The 19,649-nt window shown below is 50.6% G+C and overlaps 1 protein-coding gene across 5 annotated transcripts in view; it reads right to left on the bottom strand.

Moving 5' to 3' along the window:
* The window catches only part of CFAP100 (cilia and flagella associated protein 100), a 46,157-nt gene that overhangs the window by 19,118 nt on the left and 7,390 nt on the right, over positions 1 to 19,649 (bottom strand). For 2 of the 5 annotated variants that reach the window (XM_032647296.1, XM_032647294.1), the window contains exons 3-11: positions 19,285 to 19,359; positions 7,000 to 7,100; positions 5,031 to 5,217; positions 3,411 to 3,478; positions 3,176 to 3,339; positions 2,952 to 3,032; positions 2,382 to 2,563; positions 2,118 to 2,150; positions 1,918 to 2,041 (exon numbers count right to left, since the gene is read on the bottom strand). In XM_032647296.1, the coding sequence (XP_032503187.1) occupies positions 1,918 to 2,041; positions 2,118 to 2,150; positions 2,382 to 2,563; positions 2,952 to 3,032; positions 3,176 to 3,339; positions 3,411 to 3,478; positions 5,031 to 5,217; positions 7,000 to 7,100; positions 19,285 to 19,359 (1,015 nt within the window). The remainder of the gene's footprint in view (positions 1 to 1,917; positions 2,042 to 2,117; positions 2,151 to 2,381; positions 2,564 to 2,951; positions 3,033 to 3,175; positions 3,340 to 3,410; positions 3,479 to 5,030; positions 5,218 to 6,999; positions 7,101 to 19,284; positions 19,360 to 19,649) is intronic. The other 3 variants (XM_032647297.1, XM_032647298.1, XM_032647299.1) reach the window with 3 other exon arrangements.

Below are 19,649 nucleotides of genomic sequence, written 5' to 3' on the forward strand. Positions count from 1 at the left end.
CAAGTTGCCGAGAAGGTGGCGCCGGGCTCCTCTCGGCCCCCAGCTGTCACACGGCAGCCAGGGGGAGAGGGTCAGCACCCAACTAGCTCCTCTCATTCCGGTCAGACTACAGCTCGCACCCTCGGGGCCTGTGAGCCCCCATCCCAAGGCGGCTCTGCCCCTCCCCACCGGCTCCTTCCCGCACTCCGGGTGCTCAGCAGCTGTGCACCTGCGGCTCCCCATTCACCGTGCGCCTCTTCTGCCCACCTCCCCTGTCAGATTCGGCCGTGCCACGTGTCCTTGCTGGTCCCACGCACAGCTGTTGTGACACGCATGCCACGGGGCAGGGACCAGGCTGGGCGGGCCCAGAGGCCACAGGAAAGGCTGCTTGGGCCGCGACACTGCAGGGGGCCCTGGACCGACCTCAAACCTGCTTTCGTCACCCCTCCTGGCCTGCTCCAGCCTGCACCCTATGCAGACACACAGGTTCTGCTGGCCCCGGGGCTGGCGAGGGTGGCTTGCAGCCGGGGAGAGCTGGGCCGAGGCCTGAGAGACTCCAGGCCCCGACCATCGTGAAGTACGGAGATGACAGCGCAGGGCCCACGCCGACAGCTAACACACTCCCAGGCCTGTGCCCCGCCCCGTTTGCAAGTGAGAAACATACTCCTCAGACAGCCAGTCACCTGCCGAGGTCACTCTCGGCCCAGAAGGTGCCCTTCTAAGAATCCTCCTTCCAGGAAGACAGAGCCTGGGGCTGGGCTGGGCTTTAGCCCCCACTTGCCCTCTCGGCCAAGTGCCTCGTGCAGCCCACAACCTGCCCACACGTGCTCAGTGGCCCTGGTCACATGGCTAGTAGAGGGCGGGGCCCAGACCTCTGTTCTCAGGGTCTGTCCCAACAGGAGCCTGTTGCTGGGAGCTCCAGGGCTGAGGGCAACGTAGGGCGAGGAAGCACACACATGTAACCTCTTCAGCTGGAAACAGCACCCCCGACAGGGGTTCCTGGGACCAGAGTTAACCTGCTGCACGTGCGTGGCTTGTGCAGTTGGTGATATGTCCACAACACTACAGTATCAGAGAAGAAAGTAGCAGAAGACCCAAGTGCGATCACGGCAGTGCTTTGCTGAAACTTCCTGGCCTCTGCAGCCCTGGCCCCGAGGGCAGGTGCTGGAAGCAGAGCCAGGGCTCCAGCTTCGCCTGGCTGCTCAGGGCCCCAGTCCCCTCCCCGCTGCGTGGGCAGCTCTGCAGGAGGGGCCAGGGTTTGGGGTGGCTGGGCTAGAGGAGCGAGGGGACACGGAGGAGGGAGTGGGGCAGGAGGTCTGTCCCGTTGTCACCTGTCACAGCTGGAGAACAGCGGGCGTTGGGGGGGGGTGGGGGTGGAGGGGCACAGCAGGAAGAGACCCAGGAGAGCCCGGGGGGCTTGGGGGTCCCAGAGGTAGAGTGTCGGAGGGACCATGGGGCAAGTCACCGGGTCTGGATCTGTCTGATTTGCTTGTCCCTTACCATATTTTTTAAAAGACTTAAAAGTAACTGTCACAGTTAAAATTTGGGACTTCCATATGAAAATCCAGACTTCCTGATTCTCTTGAAAGGCTCAGAGGCTCTGCCAGCCGCCAGCCGGCACTCCTGCCACAGAGGGCGTGGGCAGGTGCATCCTGTCCCAGGCGCCCACCTAGCTGCTTCATCTGTGTACCTGTGACTGTCCCACCAGCGCCCAACTGGGCCACCCCAACTCAAGTTCACCAAATCAGACAAAAAGAAAGTTTTGCTTGGGAAACATCTCGCTTTTCAGGCTTGAGTCTGACTCCAGACCGTCCAGGCTAGAAACAGCCCCTCCTGACCCTCTCACCCCGGCTGGGGTGCCCCTGGCCGGAGCCACTGGGGGCCGCTCCGCAGCAGGCCAGTCACCTCCGTCGCCCACCCCCCACCAAGCCCACTCACCTGGGGTCCAGCCTGACAGGCCCACTGGGCTGGGGGCCCCCCTGGTGGCTGACAGTGCTGGGCGGGACCTGCCTCAGCGGCGGCACCTGCAGGAGCTTGGTGGCCTTCTTTGGGCCCTGCTCCTCTAGAGGAAGCAGAGGAGGGCTGTCCATCTGCCCCAGCCCGGAGCAGGGCCCCTCCAACCTGGGGCAGCCACATACCTCTGAGATCCGTCTGGCCCTTGATCTCCGGTCCTACAGGAAGCACGGGAGGACTCTCAGATGGCTCAGGGGCACAGAGTTCCCCAGGACCCTCCCCGAGGTCACCCTCAGCGGCAGGAGGAAGGTTTGCTTTGAGAGCCGGCAATTCTCCCAGGAGTGTGTGGGCTGAGCCCAGTGGGGGAGCTCTGCGAGCAGGGGAAGGGGCCTGGAGCCAGCTGGACACAGGCTCTAGGGGCACCCGGCACGCCCTCTCTCTCCTGCTACCTTTGTCCCCGAGTGTAGAGAACAGCACGTTCTCCTTGGAGGCCTCGACCGCCTCCCTGGTCCTTGTGAGAGCTAAGCGCTTTCTCTCCTGTCCCTCCAGCCACTCCTTGGGTGACAGCTTGTACAGGAAATCCTTGTAGATCTTGTAACGCTGCAGAGTGTCTTCAAATTTGGAGATTTCACTAGACCCGGGAGGGGACAGGCGAAGTCAGGCTCCGTCCCTGGGCCCCTAGGAGGGGAGGCCAGGCCCAGAGCTCCCAGGCCTCCCCCGAAGGACAGGCGCCGGAACTCCGTGTGCGGGGAAGGAGGCCGCCCTGCCGGGACCAGCGCGGCTCACACCCCCTGAGTTGCAGCCGCTCTCAGGGTGGAGCGAGCCCTGCCCTGGTGGTGTGGCCTCAGGAAGGCCCCCGACTCTCTCCTGGCCTCGGTCGCCTCTTCTGAAAAAGCCCCACAGGGCTTGGGGTCCCTAGAGAGCCGAGGCTCAGAGGTGTGTGTTGTATGGGGCTCCTCTGGCTCCCGGAGATGTGCCGGCCCGGAGGGCACAGGGCCCAGCTTGCCGCCTGACCTCACCTCTTGATGATCATGATCTGGGTGGTCAGATCTCGGATCTCGACGATCGTCTCCATCTTCGCTTTGGTCTCCTTCTCAGCCCTGGGGGTGGGGCGGGGAGGGAGCCAATCACAGGGTGTGCACTCTGCCTTCAGTCAAGGCGGGAGGCGGGGGAGCTGCCAAGGAGGGGCCTGGCTGGCTGGCTGGGTGGTGGGTGTGCACAGGCTGGGGTCCGGGCAGCTCACACTCTCAGGGCCTGCAGGGAGCTGCGGTCGTTTTCCCTGAGGAACTCTTCAAATCGAGCAGCGTCCTTCTCCAGAAACTTCTCCGCCCGCTCCAGCTCGGCCTCCTCCTTGGCCGCCAGCCTCTCCAGCCGCTGGATCTCATTCCGCTTCATATCCAGGGCGTACTGAGGGCACCGAAGCGGGAGTCACGCTCCGCACAGGGACAGCCCGTGGGCCCGCGGGGCAGCCAGCCTACCTGGAGGAGGAATGTTTGCCGCTTCTGGGCGATGTAGCTGTGTATGTTATCAGGTTCCATCTTCCTTTCTGCAACAAGAGGCACAAGGCATCTGGGGCGGGCAGGAAGTGGGAGAGAGACCCAAGCCTGCAGCCTTGGGTGGGCACAGCCAGGCAGTGCGGAGCCGGCCTGCCGGCCTGGTGCTACGCCTGGCTGTGAGGCCCAGATTACTACAGGGATTGCGAGAGAGCCAGCTCTGGCTCCAGCAAAAGGAAAGCAGGCTCTGCTGACATAGTACAGCCTCCATGGCTAGAGACTGGCCAGGTGGGAAGTCCTTCCATATGTCTGACTCGAGTCTCTCTTGCTGTAGCACCCTTCTCACCTGGAATGAAGCTCTGGACACGCCCACCCTGGAAGTTTTACCTGGCTGGACTTAATAATGAAAGGTCTATCGGCCAGGACAGTGAGAGAATGGGGGCGGTGAGAGAAAGATGGGGCAGCATGATCTCTCCTTGGGGTTCCCTAAGCACACAATGTGGGCAGCAGCTAAGTCTACCCTGGCAGGGTTTCAGCCAGGTGGAAGTTACGTGTACCTTCCAGAGCACAAGCAGGGAGGCACCGCAGTTGGGCTCAAGGCCCATGCGGGCCTCCTTCCCTGCCTTTCTGGAGAGGAAGGCCTCCAGCTGTGGATGGAACCGTGGGGCTCTCGGCCTTTTCCCTCAAATCCTCTCCTTTCCCGAAGAAGCCGGTGTGGTACACGAGTTCCGTTTTCAGTCTTGAGGTCTGGCCTGGCCTCCCCGGGCTCCTCACTGGAAGTCAGACCTGCTGGGTCCAGCTTTCCCCACCCAGATGCCATCTGCTGCTCCCAGGTCTCAGAAATGGACAGTGAGGCAGAGACAAAACACATGCAGCGCTGCTTCCCTGGTGCAGAGCTCCACACACAAAACGTCCAAGCAAGCTCAGGGCTTCCTACCCAAAACAACAAGCCTCGGGCATCAGGGGTAGAGGCTGGCGGTCTCTCCACGCTCAAATTCACATTCAGGGCCCCTGTAGCCCATGGGGTCCAGGGCTCTCTGATCTCAATTGCTTCTTTCTAGTTTACTGGTTTATATTTCACTGGCAGGGTATTAGTGCATTTTTAGTACTTCAGATTTCCTACAGGGTCATAAAAATAATAACAGGTCACACACACCCACATAGTTCCCTCTCAGTACCTGCAGTGTCTGAAGACGTTGAACCTGACCACCCATGAGGCTGGTACTGTTACCAGCCAGGAGCGGAAGCTGCAGTACAAAGCTGACTTGTCCAGGACAGAGAAGCCATTCAATGCTGAAGCTCAGATGCTCGCCACCAAGGGAAGTGCCTACATCTTATACATTGTCCAGCCTGCGTTCACTGTGCAGGTCAGCATTCAGAATGCGTGCAATGTTGGGATTCAAAGGCTTTTAGAGCAGAAAACCATGTGGAATTCATCCTTGTACCCCGGGAGGCAAAGGTCAGGCACAGAGAAGACCCCGGCCACACACGCACGCTGCACCACAGCCCCGCATCTCCCGAGCCCTTTAAACGCACTGCTCAGACCGCAAGGGCGAAGACGGGATTCTGGGGCGTCATGGCTGGGGGGCAGGGGGTGGGGCGCACCTCGGGTCATGGAGAGCTTCCAGGCCATCTGCTCGTGGAAGATGCGTAGCTGCTCTTCACGCGCCCCCTGCTCCGCCACCTCGTCCTCCAGCTGCAGCTCGCGCCGCAGGCTGGCGTGCTTGGCCGCCACGCTGGACGAGTAGGTCATCTTCTCGTGCACCCGCAGCTGCTTCTTCTGCTCCCGATCCTGGGGTGGGCGGTGTAGGGCAACGGGGTCGGGCGGGGCCGGCCACCCACCCCTCTCCCGCCCACCAGCCCTCTCCTCGGCGCCCTGTCCGGGACGGCGGGGGCTTCGGAAGCGCGCACGCTGCGGAGGCGCGCACGTGCGCAGTGACTTGCGGAGAAGACCCTGGGGCTGTGAGCCTGCGGGAACTGCTCTGGGTACCTGAGCACAGCTGCCCAGCGGTTGACAGGGAGGCGGGGCGCCAGATCAACCACAGGCTGCCAGCTCAGATACTCATTCCAGATCAGTGGTGCAGGGACACACTCACTAGACGTGATCCTCATTTGCCTCAAGTTCACACTTAAACTGAGTGTCTTGTATTGTGATTTGCTAAATCTTGACAAACCGACGTTGAGGGAAAGTAGATCCTCGGAGTTTCCAAAAGAAACTGGAAATCCCAAGTTTGATCTGCAAGCTCCCTACTCACTGTGGGCAGCCCGTGGTCACGTGCGGGGCTCTGCACCTCCCGACCTATTCTCCACCCTGCATGGCCTCTGGCCAGCCAACCCCAGGACTGCATCCGGCCCCAGCCCTTCACTTGGGAGGGTCTCAGGATAGGGTGGGGTGAGGGACTCTTCTTCCCGAGGCCTAGTGCCCAGCCCCTCCTGCTGTCCAAGCCCTGGGGATCTTGCTGGCTCAGGACCCTGACTGCCCGATCAGATAAGCCCTCACGTGGGTCTTCATTTGGCTTCCCCTGGTCAAACTCTACTTCCTGCTGGCCCTGCCACGTGCAACGCCTATTCCACCTCTAGCCTGTGGCGGGACCCTAATTTGCACATCCGTGTACAATGAAGTTAGGAAAATGTCACCCACTAGAATTCCAGTGGCAGAAGGTCTGCAATTTAAAGACACTGGGCAGCTGCTTGGGGTCAGTGTGAGGAGGTCGGGGCTGTGCTGGGTAGAGGAGTGTGAGGTGGGGACAGGGGCTTTGGAAGGAAGGCAGAGGCTCCCTGAGGCTGCGTCAGGCTGCGAGAAGAAAGTCCAGGCTGTGCTGGCACTGGTGGAGAAAGGGGAAGTCCTGTGTGTGCGTGTTGCCATGAGTGCCGCTCAGAGTGGCTCTATGTCTCTGTCGCTCCGCCTTCCAGGCAGGAGGTGGGGAACACCGATGGCACCGCCTGGATCCTAGGCACAGGGCTGGGGCTGGAGGACCCGCATGTCCCTCTGTGTCCTTGGTCCTGGTCAGGGTCACAGAGGGAGCCACTGCTCTAAGGAATCTCAGATGCTGAGCCCTGAGTCGGGGTGGACACAGTCAGCCCATGAGGGAGCCCGGGACGCAGGCCTTGCCTGTGCATGTGAGAGTATGTCCCAGAAACACAGCCTGGGGCGTGTGTGTGTGTGTGTGTGTGTGTGTGTGTGTGTGTGTGTCTGGCCTCCCAGAATTCCAGTGAGGGGGACTCTGCAAGGTTAGAGCATGCAGGGGGTTTCCTAGAGCCTTGAAGGTCAGGGAGAGTCTCAGGAGGGGACAGCGCCTCATGCAGGGGACAGCAGAAGTTAAGGTGTGTTGGCTGAGGCTGTAGCCACAGAAACTCCCCCAGCCTGACAACAGCCCAGGAACAGTGGTGATGAAGCTGGTAAGACAGTGGGACGAGAGACCTGGGGCCAGGCAGTTGCGAGTGGTTTTCATCGTAAGTGGTGAGCCATTGACTATTCCAGAGTGAGACAGTGACCTAAGCAAAGGGCAGTGTGGCTGCTGCCGTGTGAGGGAGGAAGAAGCTGCGGGCAGGCTACTCCTCGACAGATACTCACTGATAGAGACTTATTCCGCTCCTGGTCTCTGAGCAAGAAGAAATCCAGGTCCCCAGACACATGGAAAGGATTGGCTGACTGGTCGGGAACAACTGCAGATCCTGGGGAGGGAGATGCCTCGCTGGAGAAACAAGCCACCTCTTCCAGCCGGTGATCTGGGCCTCTGGGGTCCCGGCACCCTCCCAGCCCAGCAAGGGAGCTTCCACGAAAGCACAAGCGAGCAGCGAATGTTCTCTTGGATCCAGCTGTGCCTGAAGTCCACCCCTGGACCTTCCAGCTCTGGTTTAACCTGTTTGGACTTGGGCTTCTGTCCCTGCCATCTGAAAGAGACCTTGTGAACACAGACCTTCCTGTGTCTCAGACCTGTGCTATGTGCCTGGCCCTCTGTCCTCTCTCGCTGAAAGTCTCGGGAACCCCCAGTCCATAGGGGAGAGAAGCTCCACCTGCCCTTTGTAAGTGATGGAAGCAGCTGACCCTGGAGCTGAGGCACCTGCTTGAAGGGGGCAGGGGGAGCCCTGCGCTTTGTCCTTGCAGGGGTCTCCCTGAGCCTCCCAGGGGAAGGCTGAGCTTGGGAGCTGGTAAGGGCAGAGTGCCTGAAGTCGGGGAAGGCAGGGCAGGAATCTGGGACATGAGGGCTGCCAAGGACGCCAATCCTGCTGCCTCCCTCCCAGTAGTAAGGGGGAGATTCCCACAGCACAGCGCACCGGTGTCAGAGAAGATGGAACCCAGGGCACCAAACTAAGGGCTCAAAACTATGGTTGCTTCTTCCCCCACTACCCTTGATTTAGAAGAAACAGGGTTTATTGTTAAAAAAAGAAAATCTCGGGCTTCCCTGGTGGCGCAGTGGTTGAGAGTCCGCCTGCCAATGCAGGGGACACGGGTTCGTGCCCCGGTCCGGGAAGATCCCACATGCCGCGGAGTGGCTGGGCCCGTGAGCCATGGATGCTGGGCCTGCGCGTCCAGAGCCTGTGCTCTGCAACGGGAGAGGCCACAACAGTGAGAGGCCCGCGTACCGCAAAAAAAAAAAAAGAATTTCGAGAGCAAAAGAAAATATCATATATAAAAAAGAACTCCTCCATTTTAAACAACTGCTGATAACATTTCTGCGGGTATTTTTTTCCTAATACTTTTCAATACACATTTTTGATAATTCTGTATCTTCCTTAAAAAGAAACACTTTCAAGTTACTAACTCTTTGTGGACAGCATAAGGAAATATTAAGGGCTACCGTAACTCACTGCTTCATGCGGCACACTCACATGGCAAATGCGGGCCCCACGGCACCGCCCTGGACATCCTGAGTCCTCCACTGCGCCACCACTGACTGGCCCTCGGAGTGACTTTCCGAAGGGAGGCTAGAGGGCTGTGAGCAGTTTCCAGGCTTCAGAGACTTAGGTTGACCTGCCTTCCTGGAGGTCGGTCCCATTTTATGCCCTCACCCCCAGAAAGAGGATGCCGTTAAAGAGACATGAAGTTATGCCCTGAGAGTCTCAAAGCACCTCCACACAAGACATGTGTCAGTTCCCGCAGCGAAACGAGCTTGCAGTGGAGAAGCCTGGCAGCCTCCACACCAGCCCGGGTGAGAGGAGTCTGCATCCTGACCCCGGACATGCCCAGGACGCGCATCCCTCATGAGGAGGGGTCAGAGAAGCCTAAACACGGGCACGCTACAAAATTTTTTTTCAACTTTTCTGTAAGAATTAGCTCCTATCAGAAAAGAGTTTTAAAAACTGAGTTGTGCTCAGGCTGAGAAGAATAGAGAAAAATTATCTGCTCCTGGCCCCAGCCCATGGGAGGGAGTCAGCAGGGGCTGTGTCAGTTCCACCCTGCTTTCTGGCAGCACAGCCGGCCTCTGTGGAAGAGGTTAACTGCGGTAGTTACCAGGACTAATGTTTGGAACGACCCAATGAGGTGGGAAACACTGCGACCCCTGTGAGGAAACAGAGGCACCGAGAGGTTAGAAGCCCCCCAAGGCCACGCAGCCGTAAGTAGCTACTCCGAGACCAGCTTCCGAAGCAGAAGCGGCATCTGCGTTCGGGAAGAAGGGAACGTTTAGCGCTAACGTGAAGGGAATCAACGGGTGACGTGAAGACGAGCCCCAAACCCAGAATGGTGATCATTCCAGGCAGACTCTTCCAGAAACTCAGTCGGTTTAACATTTACACATCAAGCAACGTACTACACCCCATTAACAGAATTAGGAAGAAAATCATATGATCATTTCAACAGATGGCAGGAAAAGTGTTTTTTAAGATTCAAAGCTTACTTTGAATAAAAGTCTTAGCAACCTAGGAACAGAAGCAGACATCCCTGATCTGATCAAAGGAAGAATGGTGAGCTGACTCGTGGCCCCCAAAGACGTCCGTGCCCTAGTCCACAGCCTGTGACTGTGTTCCCTTATACAGGAAGGGGGCTTTGCAGATGTGATCACGGACCTTGAGACAGGAAGATGGTCCTGGATTACCCACATGGGCCCAATGTAATCACAAGGGGCCCTACAGGACGGAGGCCTGGAACAGCAGCACGCAGAGTGACAGCAGAAGCAGAGCTGGGGAGACACCACGGAGACGGGAAGAGGCTGCTCTCGGGGGTGGAGGAGCGCAGGCGCCTCTAGAAGCTGGAAAAGGCGGGCAAGAGATTCTCCCCTGGAGCCCCAGAAGGAGCCAGCTCTGGGGGCACCTTGCTTCCAGCCCTGTAAGATTCATTTTGGACTTCTGACTTCTAGAACCCTAATAAACGTGTGTGTCTTAAACCACGGAGTCTGTGGTAATTTGTTACAGCAGCAATGGGAAACCGATCCATGTAGCCACAAGAAACCGCTAGGTAAAATATTTGCCCCCAACATTGGAAACAAGGCATGGATGCCTATCTTAGCAGTGTTGTCATGAGGGTCCTCAGGATGCCATAGGCAAGAAAAAGAATAAAAGGTGTAAGGACTGGAAAGAAAGGGAAAATAATGTCACTCAAGGTGATGAAGTAGAGTAGAAAATCCAAAAAACCTACAAACAAAATGGATACAATTCGATCAATTAGAGATGGTTTGTAGATCTTCTTGTGAAATGAAAAAAAAAAAATGCAGAGAAGATACAGTAAACCTATATCTTCAAGACCTTGGGGGTCAGCAAAGAGTTTTAAAACAGGACTTGAAAAGTACTAACCCTAAGGAAGTGATCGGTAAATTGAACTACAAAAGTAGAAACTTTTGTTTATTAAAAGGCACCACCAGGGCTTCCCTGGCGGCGCAGTGGTTGAGAGTCCGCCTGCTGATGCAGGGGACATGGGTTCGTGCCCCGGTCCGGGAAGATCCCACATGCTGCGGAGCGGCTGGGCCTGTGAGCCATGGCCGCTGAGCCTGCGCGTCCGGAGCCTGTGCTCCACAACGGGAGAGGCCACAGCAGTGAGAGGCCCACGTACCGCAAAAAAAAAAAAAAAAAAAAAGGCACCACCAAGAGAGAGAAGGCAACCCACACAGTGGGGGAAGGTATTTGCAGTACTCAGAACTGGCGAATGATCTGTAATCAGAATATGTAAAGAGCCCCTAGGAATCATTAAAATAAGGAGACAGACAACCCGATAGAAAAGTGGGCCGAAAGCAGGAGGAACAGGTGCTTCACAGCACAGAGTCATCAATGCCCCATAAACATAAGTAATCCCCCTCGCTGGTCACAGGGAACATGAGATACTAATGCACACCCAAAGGACCAGGTAATACAGAAAGGAAGTATGTGTGCCTGGTGTTGGAGAGGTATGGAGCAACTGGAACCCTCACACCTGTTGGTGGGCTGTGAACAGCTACAGTCGCTCTGGAAGATTGTTCAGCAGCAACTACGAAAGTTTAGCATCCAGCCGGCAATTCCACTCCTCCCTGTACACCCAGGGGAAACAGCCCCAGAATGGCACACGCAAGAATGTTCACAGCGGGGGGCCCTCAAGATGGCAGAAGAGTAGGACGACGTGGAGTTCACCTCTCCCCAGAAACGCATCAAGACTACCTCTACGGGGCCTCCCTGGCGGCGCAGTGGTTGAGAATCCACCTGCCAATGCAGGGGACACGGGTTTGAGCCCCAGTCTGAGAGGATCCCACAGGCTGCGGAGCAGCTGGGCCCGTGTGCCACACTACTGAGCCTGTACTCTAGAGCCCACGTGCCACAACTACTGAAGCCTGAACGCCTAGAGCCCGCGTGCCACAACTACTGAAGCCTGCACGCCTAGAGCCCGCGTGCCACAACTACTGAAGCCTGCACGCCTAGAGCCCGCGTGCCACAACTACTGAAGCCTGCACGCCTAGAGCCTGTGCTCTGCAACAAGAGAAGCCACCCTAGTGAGAAGCCCATGCACCACAACGAAGTGTAGCCCCCACTCACCACAACTAGAGAAAGCCCGTGCCCAGCAACAAAGACCCAATGCAGCCAAAAATAAATAAATAAATAATACATTTTAAAAAAAGGAAAGAAAAAGAAAAGAAATGAGGACAGTCTCAGAGACCTCTGGGACAACATTAAATGCACCAACATTCGAATTATAGGGGTCCCAGAAGAAGAAGAAAAGAGAAAGGGCCCGAGAAAATACTTGAAGAGATTATAGTCAAAAACTTCCCTAACATGGGAAAGGAAATAGTCACCCAAGTCCAGGAAGCATAGAGTCCCATACAGGATAAACCCAAGGAGGAACATGCCAAGATACATATTAATCAAACTAACAAAAATTAAATACCAAGAAAAGTATTAAAAGCAACACGGGAAAAGCAACAAATAACATACAAGAGAATCCCCATAAGGTTATCAGCTGATTTTTCAGCGTAAACTCTGCAGGCCAGAAGGCAGTGGCAGGATATATTTAAAGTGATGAAAGGGAAAAAACTTACAACCAAGATTACTCTACCCAGCAAGGCGCTCATTCAGATTCAACAGAGAAATCAAAAGCTTCACAGACAAGCAAAAGCTAAGAGAATTCAGCACACCAAACCAGCTTTACAACAAATGCTAAAGGTACTTCTCTAGGCAGGAGGAGAAAAAAAAGAGGCCACAAGTAGAAACAAGAAAAGAACAAATGGGAAAGCTCACTGGTAAAGGCAAACATACAGTAAAGGCAGGAAATCATCCATCCACAAGTATGATATCAAAACCAGCAACCATGAGAAGAGGAGAGCACAAATGCAGGAAATGGGAATTGCATTTGAAATTAAGAGACCAGCAACTTAAAACAACCTTGTATATAATACACTGCTCATGGGAAATGCAAGCCAAAAAACTACAATAGATACACACACACAAAAAAAAGAAAAGTAGGGACTTCCCTGGTGGCACAGTGGTTAAGAATCCGCCTGCCAATGCAGGGAACATGGGTTTGATCCCTGGTCCGGGAAGATCCCACATGCCAAGGAGCAACTAAGCCCGTGCACCACAACTACCGAGCCTGCGCTCTAGAGCCCACGCGCCACAACTCCTGAGCACGTGCTGCAACTACTGAAGCCTACAACGCCTAGAGTCCATGCTCCACAAGAGAAGCTAGCGCAATGAGAAGCCCCTGCACTACAATGAAGAGTAGCCCCTGCTCGCTGCAACTAGAGAAAGCCTGTGCCCAGCAACGAAGACCCAATGCAGTCAAATATAAATAAATAAATAATTTTTTTGGAAAGAAAAAGCAACCCAAACACAACACTAAAGATGGTCATCAAACCACAAGAGAACAAAAGAGGAAGGGAAGAAAAAAGACCTACAAAAACAAACCCAAAACAATTAAGAAAATGGCAATAGGAACATACGTATCGATAATTACCTTCAATGTAAATGGATTAAATGCTCCAACCGAAAGACACAGGCTCGCTGAATGGATACAAAAACAAGACTCGTATAAATGCTGTCTACAAGAGATCTGGAGAGACACACAGAGACTGAAAGTGAGGGGATGGAAAAAGATATTCCATGCAAATGGGAATCAAAAAAAAAGCTGGAGTAGCAATGATCATATAAGATAAAATAGACTTTAAAATAAAGACTGTTATAAGAGACAAGGAAGGACACTACATAATGATCAAGGGATCAATCCAAGAAGAAGACATAAAAACTGTAAACATATATGCACCCAGCAAAGGAGCACCTCAATATGTAAGGCAAATGCTAACAGCCATAAAAGGGGAAACTGACAGTAACACAATAATAGTGTGACTTTAACACCCCACTTACACCAATGGACAGATCACCTGGACAGAAAATTAATAAGGAAACACAAGCCTTAAATGACACATTAGACCAGATACACTTAATTGATATTTCCAGGACATTCCACCCAAAAGCAGCAGATTACACTTTCTTCTCAAGTACACATGGAACATTCTCCAGGATAGATCACATCTTAGGTCACAAATCAAACCTTGGTAAATTTAAGAAAACTGAAATCATATCAAGCATCTTTTCTGACCACAACATTGTGAGATTAGAAATCAATTACAGAAAAAAAAATTGTAAAAAACACAAACACCTGGAGGCTAAACAATATGTTACTAAATAACTAATGGATCACTAAAGAAATCAAAGAGGAGTTTTAAAAATACCTAGAGACGAATGACAAAGAAAACACAGTGATCCGAAACATATGGGATGCAGCAAAAGCAGGATCTAAAGGGAAGCATTATAGCAATACAATCTTACCTTAAGAAAACAAGAAAAATCTCAAACAAACAACCTAAACTTACACCTAAAGCAACTAGAGAAAGAAGAAGAAACAAAACCCAAAGTTAGTAGAAGGAAAGAAATCATAAAGATCAGAGCAAAAGTAAATGAAAGAGAGACAAAGAAAACAATAGCAACAATCAATGAAACTAAAAGCTGGTTCTTTGAGAAGATTTACAAAATTGATAAAACTTTAGCCAGACTCATCAAGAAAAAAAAGGGAGAAGACTCAAATCAACGAAATTAGCAATGAAAAAGGAGAAGTTACAATGGACACCACAGAAATACAAAGGATCATAAAAAACGACTACAAGCAACTCTATGCCAATAAAATGGACAAGCTGGAAGAAACGGACAAATTCTTAGAAAGGTACAACCTTCCAAGACTGCATGAGGAAGAAATCAAAAATATGAACAGGCCAATCACAAGTAATGAAATTGAAATTGTGATTTAAAATCTTCCAAAAAACGAAGTCCAGGACCAGATGTCTTCACAGGAGAATTCTATCAAACATCTAGAGAAAAGTTACCACCTATCCTTCTGAAACTCTTTCAAAAAATTGCAGAGGAAGGAACACTCCCAAGATCATTCCACGAGGCCACCATCACCCTGATACCAAAACCAGACAAAGATATCACAAGAAAAGAAAATTACAGACCAATATCACTGATGAACGTGACACAAAAATCCTCAACAAAATACTAGCAAACCGAATCCAACGACACTTTAAAAGGATCATACACCATGATCAAGTGGGATTTATCCCAGAGATGCAAGGATTTTTTCAATATACGCAAATCAATCAGTGTGATACACCATGTTAACAAATTGGAGAATAAAAATCATACGATCATCTCAATAGATGTAGAGAAAGCTTTTGACAAAATTCAACACCAATTTATGATAAAAACTCTACAGAAAGTGCAAATAGAGGGAACCTACCTCAACATAATAAAGGCCATATATGACAAACCCACAGATAACATCATACTCGATGGTGAAAAACTGAAAGTACTTCCTCTAAGATCAGGAACAAGACAAGGATGTCCACTCTCGCCACTATTATTCAACATAGTTTTGGAAGGCCTAGCCATGGCAATCAGAGAAGAAAAAGAAATAAAAGGAATCCAAATTGGAAAAGAAGGAGTAAAATTGTCACTGTTTGCAGATGACATGATGCTATACATAGAAAATCCTAAAGATGCTACCGGAAAAATAGTGGAGCTCATCAATGAATTTGGTAAAGTTTCAGGATACAAAATTAACACACAGAAATCTCTTGCATTCCTATACACTAACAACGAAAGATCAGAAGAGAAATCAAGAAAACAATCCCATTTACCATCACATCAAAAAGAATAAAATACCTAAGAATAAACCTACCTACAGAGGCAAAAGACCTGTACTCAGAAAACTATAAGATACTGATGAAAGAAGTAAAAGATGACACAAACAGATGGAAAGCTGGGATTGGAAGAATCAATACTGCGAAAATGACTATACTACCCAAAGCGATCTACAGATTCAATGCAATCCCTATCAAATTACTAATAGCATTTTTCACAGAATTAGAACAAAAAATTTTATAATTCGTATGGAAACACAAAAGACCACGAATATCCAAAGCAATCTTGAGAAAGAAAAATGGAGCTGGAGGAATCAGGCTCCCTAAATTTGGAATATACTACAAAGCTACATTCATGAAAACCGTATGGTACTGGCACAAAAACAGAATTATAGAGCATTGGAACAGGATAGAAAGCCCAGAGATAAACCCACACACATATGGTCACCTAAACTATGACAGAGGAGGCAAGAATATACAATAGAGAAAAGACAGCCTCTTCAATAAGTGGTGCTGGGAAAACTGGACAGCTGCATGTAAAAGAATGAAATTAGAACATTACCTAACACCATACACAAAAATAAACTCAAAATGGATTAAAGACCTAAAGGTAAGGCCAGATACTCTAAACTCTTAGAGGAAAACACAGGCAGAACACTCTTTGACATAAATGACAGCAATATCTTTTTCGATCCACCTCCTAGAGTAATAAAAATTAAAACAAAAATAAATTAATGGGACCTAATTAAAAGCTTCTGCACAGCAAAGGAAACCATAAACAAAACGAAAAGACAGCACTCAGAATGGGAGAAAATATTTGCAAACGAAGCAACCGACAAGGGATTAATCTCTAAGATACACAAACAGCTCATGCAGCTCAATATCCAAAAAAAAACCCAATCAAAAAATGGACGGAAGATCTAAATAGACATTTCTCCAAAGAAGACACACAGATGGCCAACAAGCACGTGAAAAGATGCTCAACATCACTAATCATTAGAGAAATGCAAATCAAAACTACAATGAGGTATCGCCTCACACTGGTCAGAATGGGCATCATCAAAAACTCTACAAACAATAAACGCTGGAGAGGGTGTGGAGAAAACAGAACCCTCCTACACTGTCGGTGGGAACGTATCAACAAATTGGTGCAGCCACTATGGAGAACAGCATGGAGGTTCCTTAAAAAACGATCCCAGGCAATCCCATGCCTGGGCATATATCCAGAGAAAACCATAATTCTAAAAGACATGTGCACTCCAATGTTCATTGCAGCACTATTTACAATACCCAGGACATGGAAACAACCTAAATGTCCATTAACAGAGGAATGGGTAAAGAAGATGTGGTACATACATACAATGGAATATTACTCAACCATAAGAAGGAATGAAATAATGCCATTTGCAGCAACATGGATGCAACTAGAGATTGTCATACTGAGTGAAGTAAGTCAGAAAGAAAAAGGCAAATATATATTGCTTATATGTGGAATCTAAAAAAAGGGTACAAATGAACTTATCTACAAAACAGAAATAGAGCTACAGATGTAGAAAACAAAACATATGGCTACCAGTGGGTAAGGTGGGGGGAGGGATACATTGGGAGAATGGGATTCACATATACACACTACTACATATAAAATACATAACTAATAAGGACCTACTGTATAGCGCAGGGAACTATACTCAATACTCTGTAACGGCCTGTACAGGAAAAGAATCTAAAAGAGTGGATATATGTTTATGTATAACTGATTCACTTTTCTGTACACCTAACACTAACACAACAATTGTAAATCAACTATACTCCAGTAAACATTTTTTTAAAAACTGAATGCTCGCATCAGTATTATTTGGAGTAGCTAACAACTGGAAACAACCTAAATGTCCACTTGTAGAAGAATACACACATTGTTGGCGTATGTACACAGCAGAATACGCACCACAACAGCGAAGGACTCCTGCTACGTGCATGTCAGATGTGATGCTGAGAAAGAAGCCGGAAGCAAAAGAGCACAGGGTGTGATTTCACTTGCACAAGGGTCAGGAGCAGATAAGAGGATTCCATGGTGATAGCAGAACATGGGCTGTCCTTGGGGGAATGGATGGGAAAGTTCTAGATGGTGAATATGGGGTAGAGGCTGGACACAAAATTGTACACATTTATCAAAACTTATCAAACTGTAGCCTTGAGATTTGTGCATTTCACTGTAATGAATGATACCTCAGTGAAGAAACACAGACAGACCACAGTGTGCACCCCTGACCCTTAATGTAACGTTCAGTTCAGTGCAAACATCACAGGTAGAAGAAACTGTCAGGTCAATGACTGGTGGGATGTGCGATGCAGGGTCAGCCTGTCACACCTGAACCCGCAGGTCACTGGGTGGTCCACCACGAGACAGCTGAAAGCACAGAGCCCACCCAGGAGGGAGTCTGCAGACACAGGGGAACATGGATCCTATCAATCATCCTGGGTTAATGTCCAGCCAAATGAAATGGGGGGCCCAGAGAAACAGCTTCAGTGACACCATCAGGAAGCGAACAGACACGTTTGTCTCGGGGACGTTCTATAGGATAATTAACGCCATTTCTCTACAAGCACAGAAAATGAAAAGACGTGGAAAGGGGCTCAGCTTGATTCAAAGAGACCGAAGATGTTCAGATCTCATCTGACTCCCGATTAGAATAAGTGTTCTATGGGAAGACGTTTTTGAGACAATTGGGTAAATCTGACGATGGCCTGGTTAACTGCTTACGGGCTTGTAAGAAAAGATCCCTACATTTGAAAAGTGCTCACTGTAGGGATGAAATGACGTATCTGGAAAGTACTTTAAAATATTGTGGCAAAATCTGCAGCAATGTGGATGCATCTAGAGATTACCACATAAGTGAAGTCAGAAAGAGAAAGGCAAATACCATATGACGTCACTTATATGTGGCATCTAAAATATGACACAAATGAACCTCTCTATGAAACCGAAACAGACTCACAGACATAGAGAACAGACTTGTGGTTGCCAAGGGGGAGGGAGTATGGGGGAGGGATGGACTGGGAGTTTGGGGTTAGTAGGTGCAAACTATTACATATAGAACGGATAAACCACAAGGTCCTACTGTATAGCACAGGGAACTGTATTCCATATCCTGGGATAAGCCATAGTAGAAAAGAATATAAAAAAGAATGTATATATGTGTATAACCGGGTCCTTTGCTGTACAGCAGAAATTAACACAACACTGTAAATCAACCGTACTTCAATAAAAAAATAAATTTAAAGAAAGTAAAATATTCTGGCAAAGACAAAAAAACAGAGAAAAAGGACAGATGAAGCAAACGTGGCAAAATCTTGTCTGCTTCCAATCTGGCAATGAGCACACAAGTTCGTTGGACTTCAGTCTCTACTTCTGGGCAGGTTTGGATTTTGATAACTAAAACAAAGAGGAATTGGGGTTGGTGCAGGGTGGACTGGGAAGCTTGGCCCCAGGGTGGGAGCTCGGCCTGGGAAGGGCAGGCTCGGGGAAAATGCTCGCATCTGCACATCTCTGCAGAAGGATCAGACTGGCCTGTGAGGCCGGGTTGGGGTGGGGACAGCAAAGGAACCAGGAGGGAGGCCAGGAAGCCAAGGCGTGGAGGACACAGCAGGGGCTCAGAGCAGGAGGCACATGCAGCCAGCTGCCTCCTCTTCCTTCTCCTAACAGGTGGCAATCACGTGCCTCATTGAAAAGCTACACTTCTGAGCCTCCCTCGCAGATACCGATGGGCCCATAACCAATGGAGTGTAGGCAGCAACGGCTGGGTGGGGCTTCTGGGGAGGAGGTCTTCCAAGATCTGAGTTAGCAGGTGGGCAATTTTGCCCTTCCCTTTGCTCCTTCTCCCTGCCTGGAATCAGGTATGATGGCTGGAGCTGCCACAGCCATTTTGTGACCATGTGACAACCTTGTGGTTGAAAGGCCTGAAAATAAAGATGGTGGATCAGAAAGACTTGGGACCTGGTGACCTGGAAGATTTTGTAGAACTGCCGTTGGTGGAGCTCCATGGAGCCCTGGTCTGCCTCCCACGTTTCTCATTACAGGAGGAAAAATAAACCCTACTTTGTGGTTTATGTTCCTATCATTTCACGTTTCAGTAACCCAATTCTGAATGGAAACAGAAGCATTTCTCTCTGTCCGTCACACTGAAAACTAGGTCTGAAGGCATCTGGGTGCTGAGGGAGAGAGTCTGCCTCCCACCAACTGGAACCTCAACTCCCAGCTGCAGAATTACCTTTGGATTTTTCCCCATGTTTCTTTTTTTCTTCAATGACTGAAGAACTATTGTCCATGGATTCCGGACTCTTTTCTGGGGAGACACAAAAGTGAGGGCCACAGCAAATGACTCTTTGGCTTGGTACAGCTGTGAACACAGTGTGAGGCTGGGGAGACCCCAGATACTAGGGCTCCAGTCCCACGGTCTCCCCTACCAGCTGACCCTCAGTTTCCACACTGGAGAGGATTATGCTGACTTTGCCAGGAGGCTGTGAGAATTGTGCAAGAGAATGGCCACAAAAATTCCTAGCACACGTGCCTGGCGCACAGAAGGCGTCTTGTGCGTCCCTTTTGGCACCCCTCTCTTTGCTCCTAAGGGCAGAG

The sequence above is a fragment of the Phocoena sinus genome, chromosome 11, assembly GCF_008692025.1.
Source record: "Phocoena sinus isolate mPhoSin1 chromosome 11, mPhoSin1.pri, whole genome shotgun sequence".
Taxonomy (NCBI): Eukaryota; Metazoa; Chordata; class Mammalia; order Artiodactyla; family Phocoenidae; genus Phocoena; species Phocoena sinus.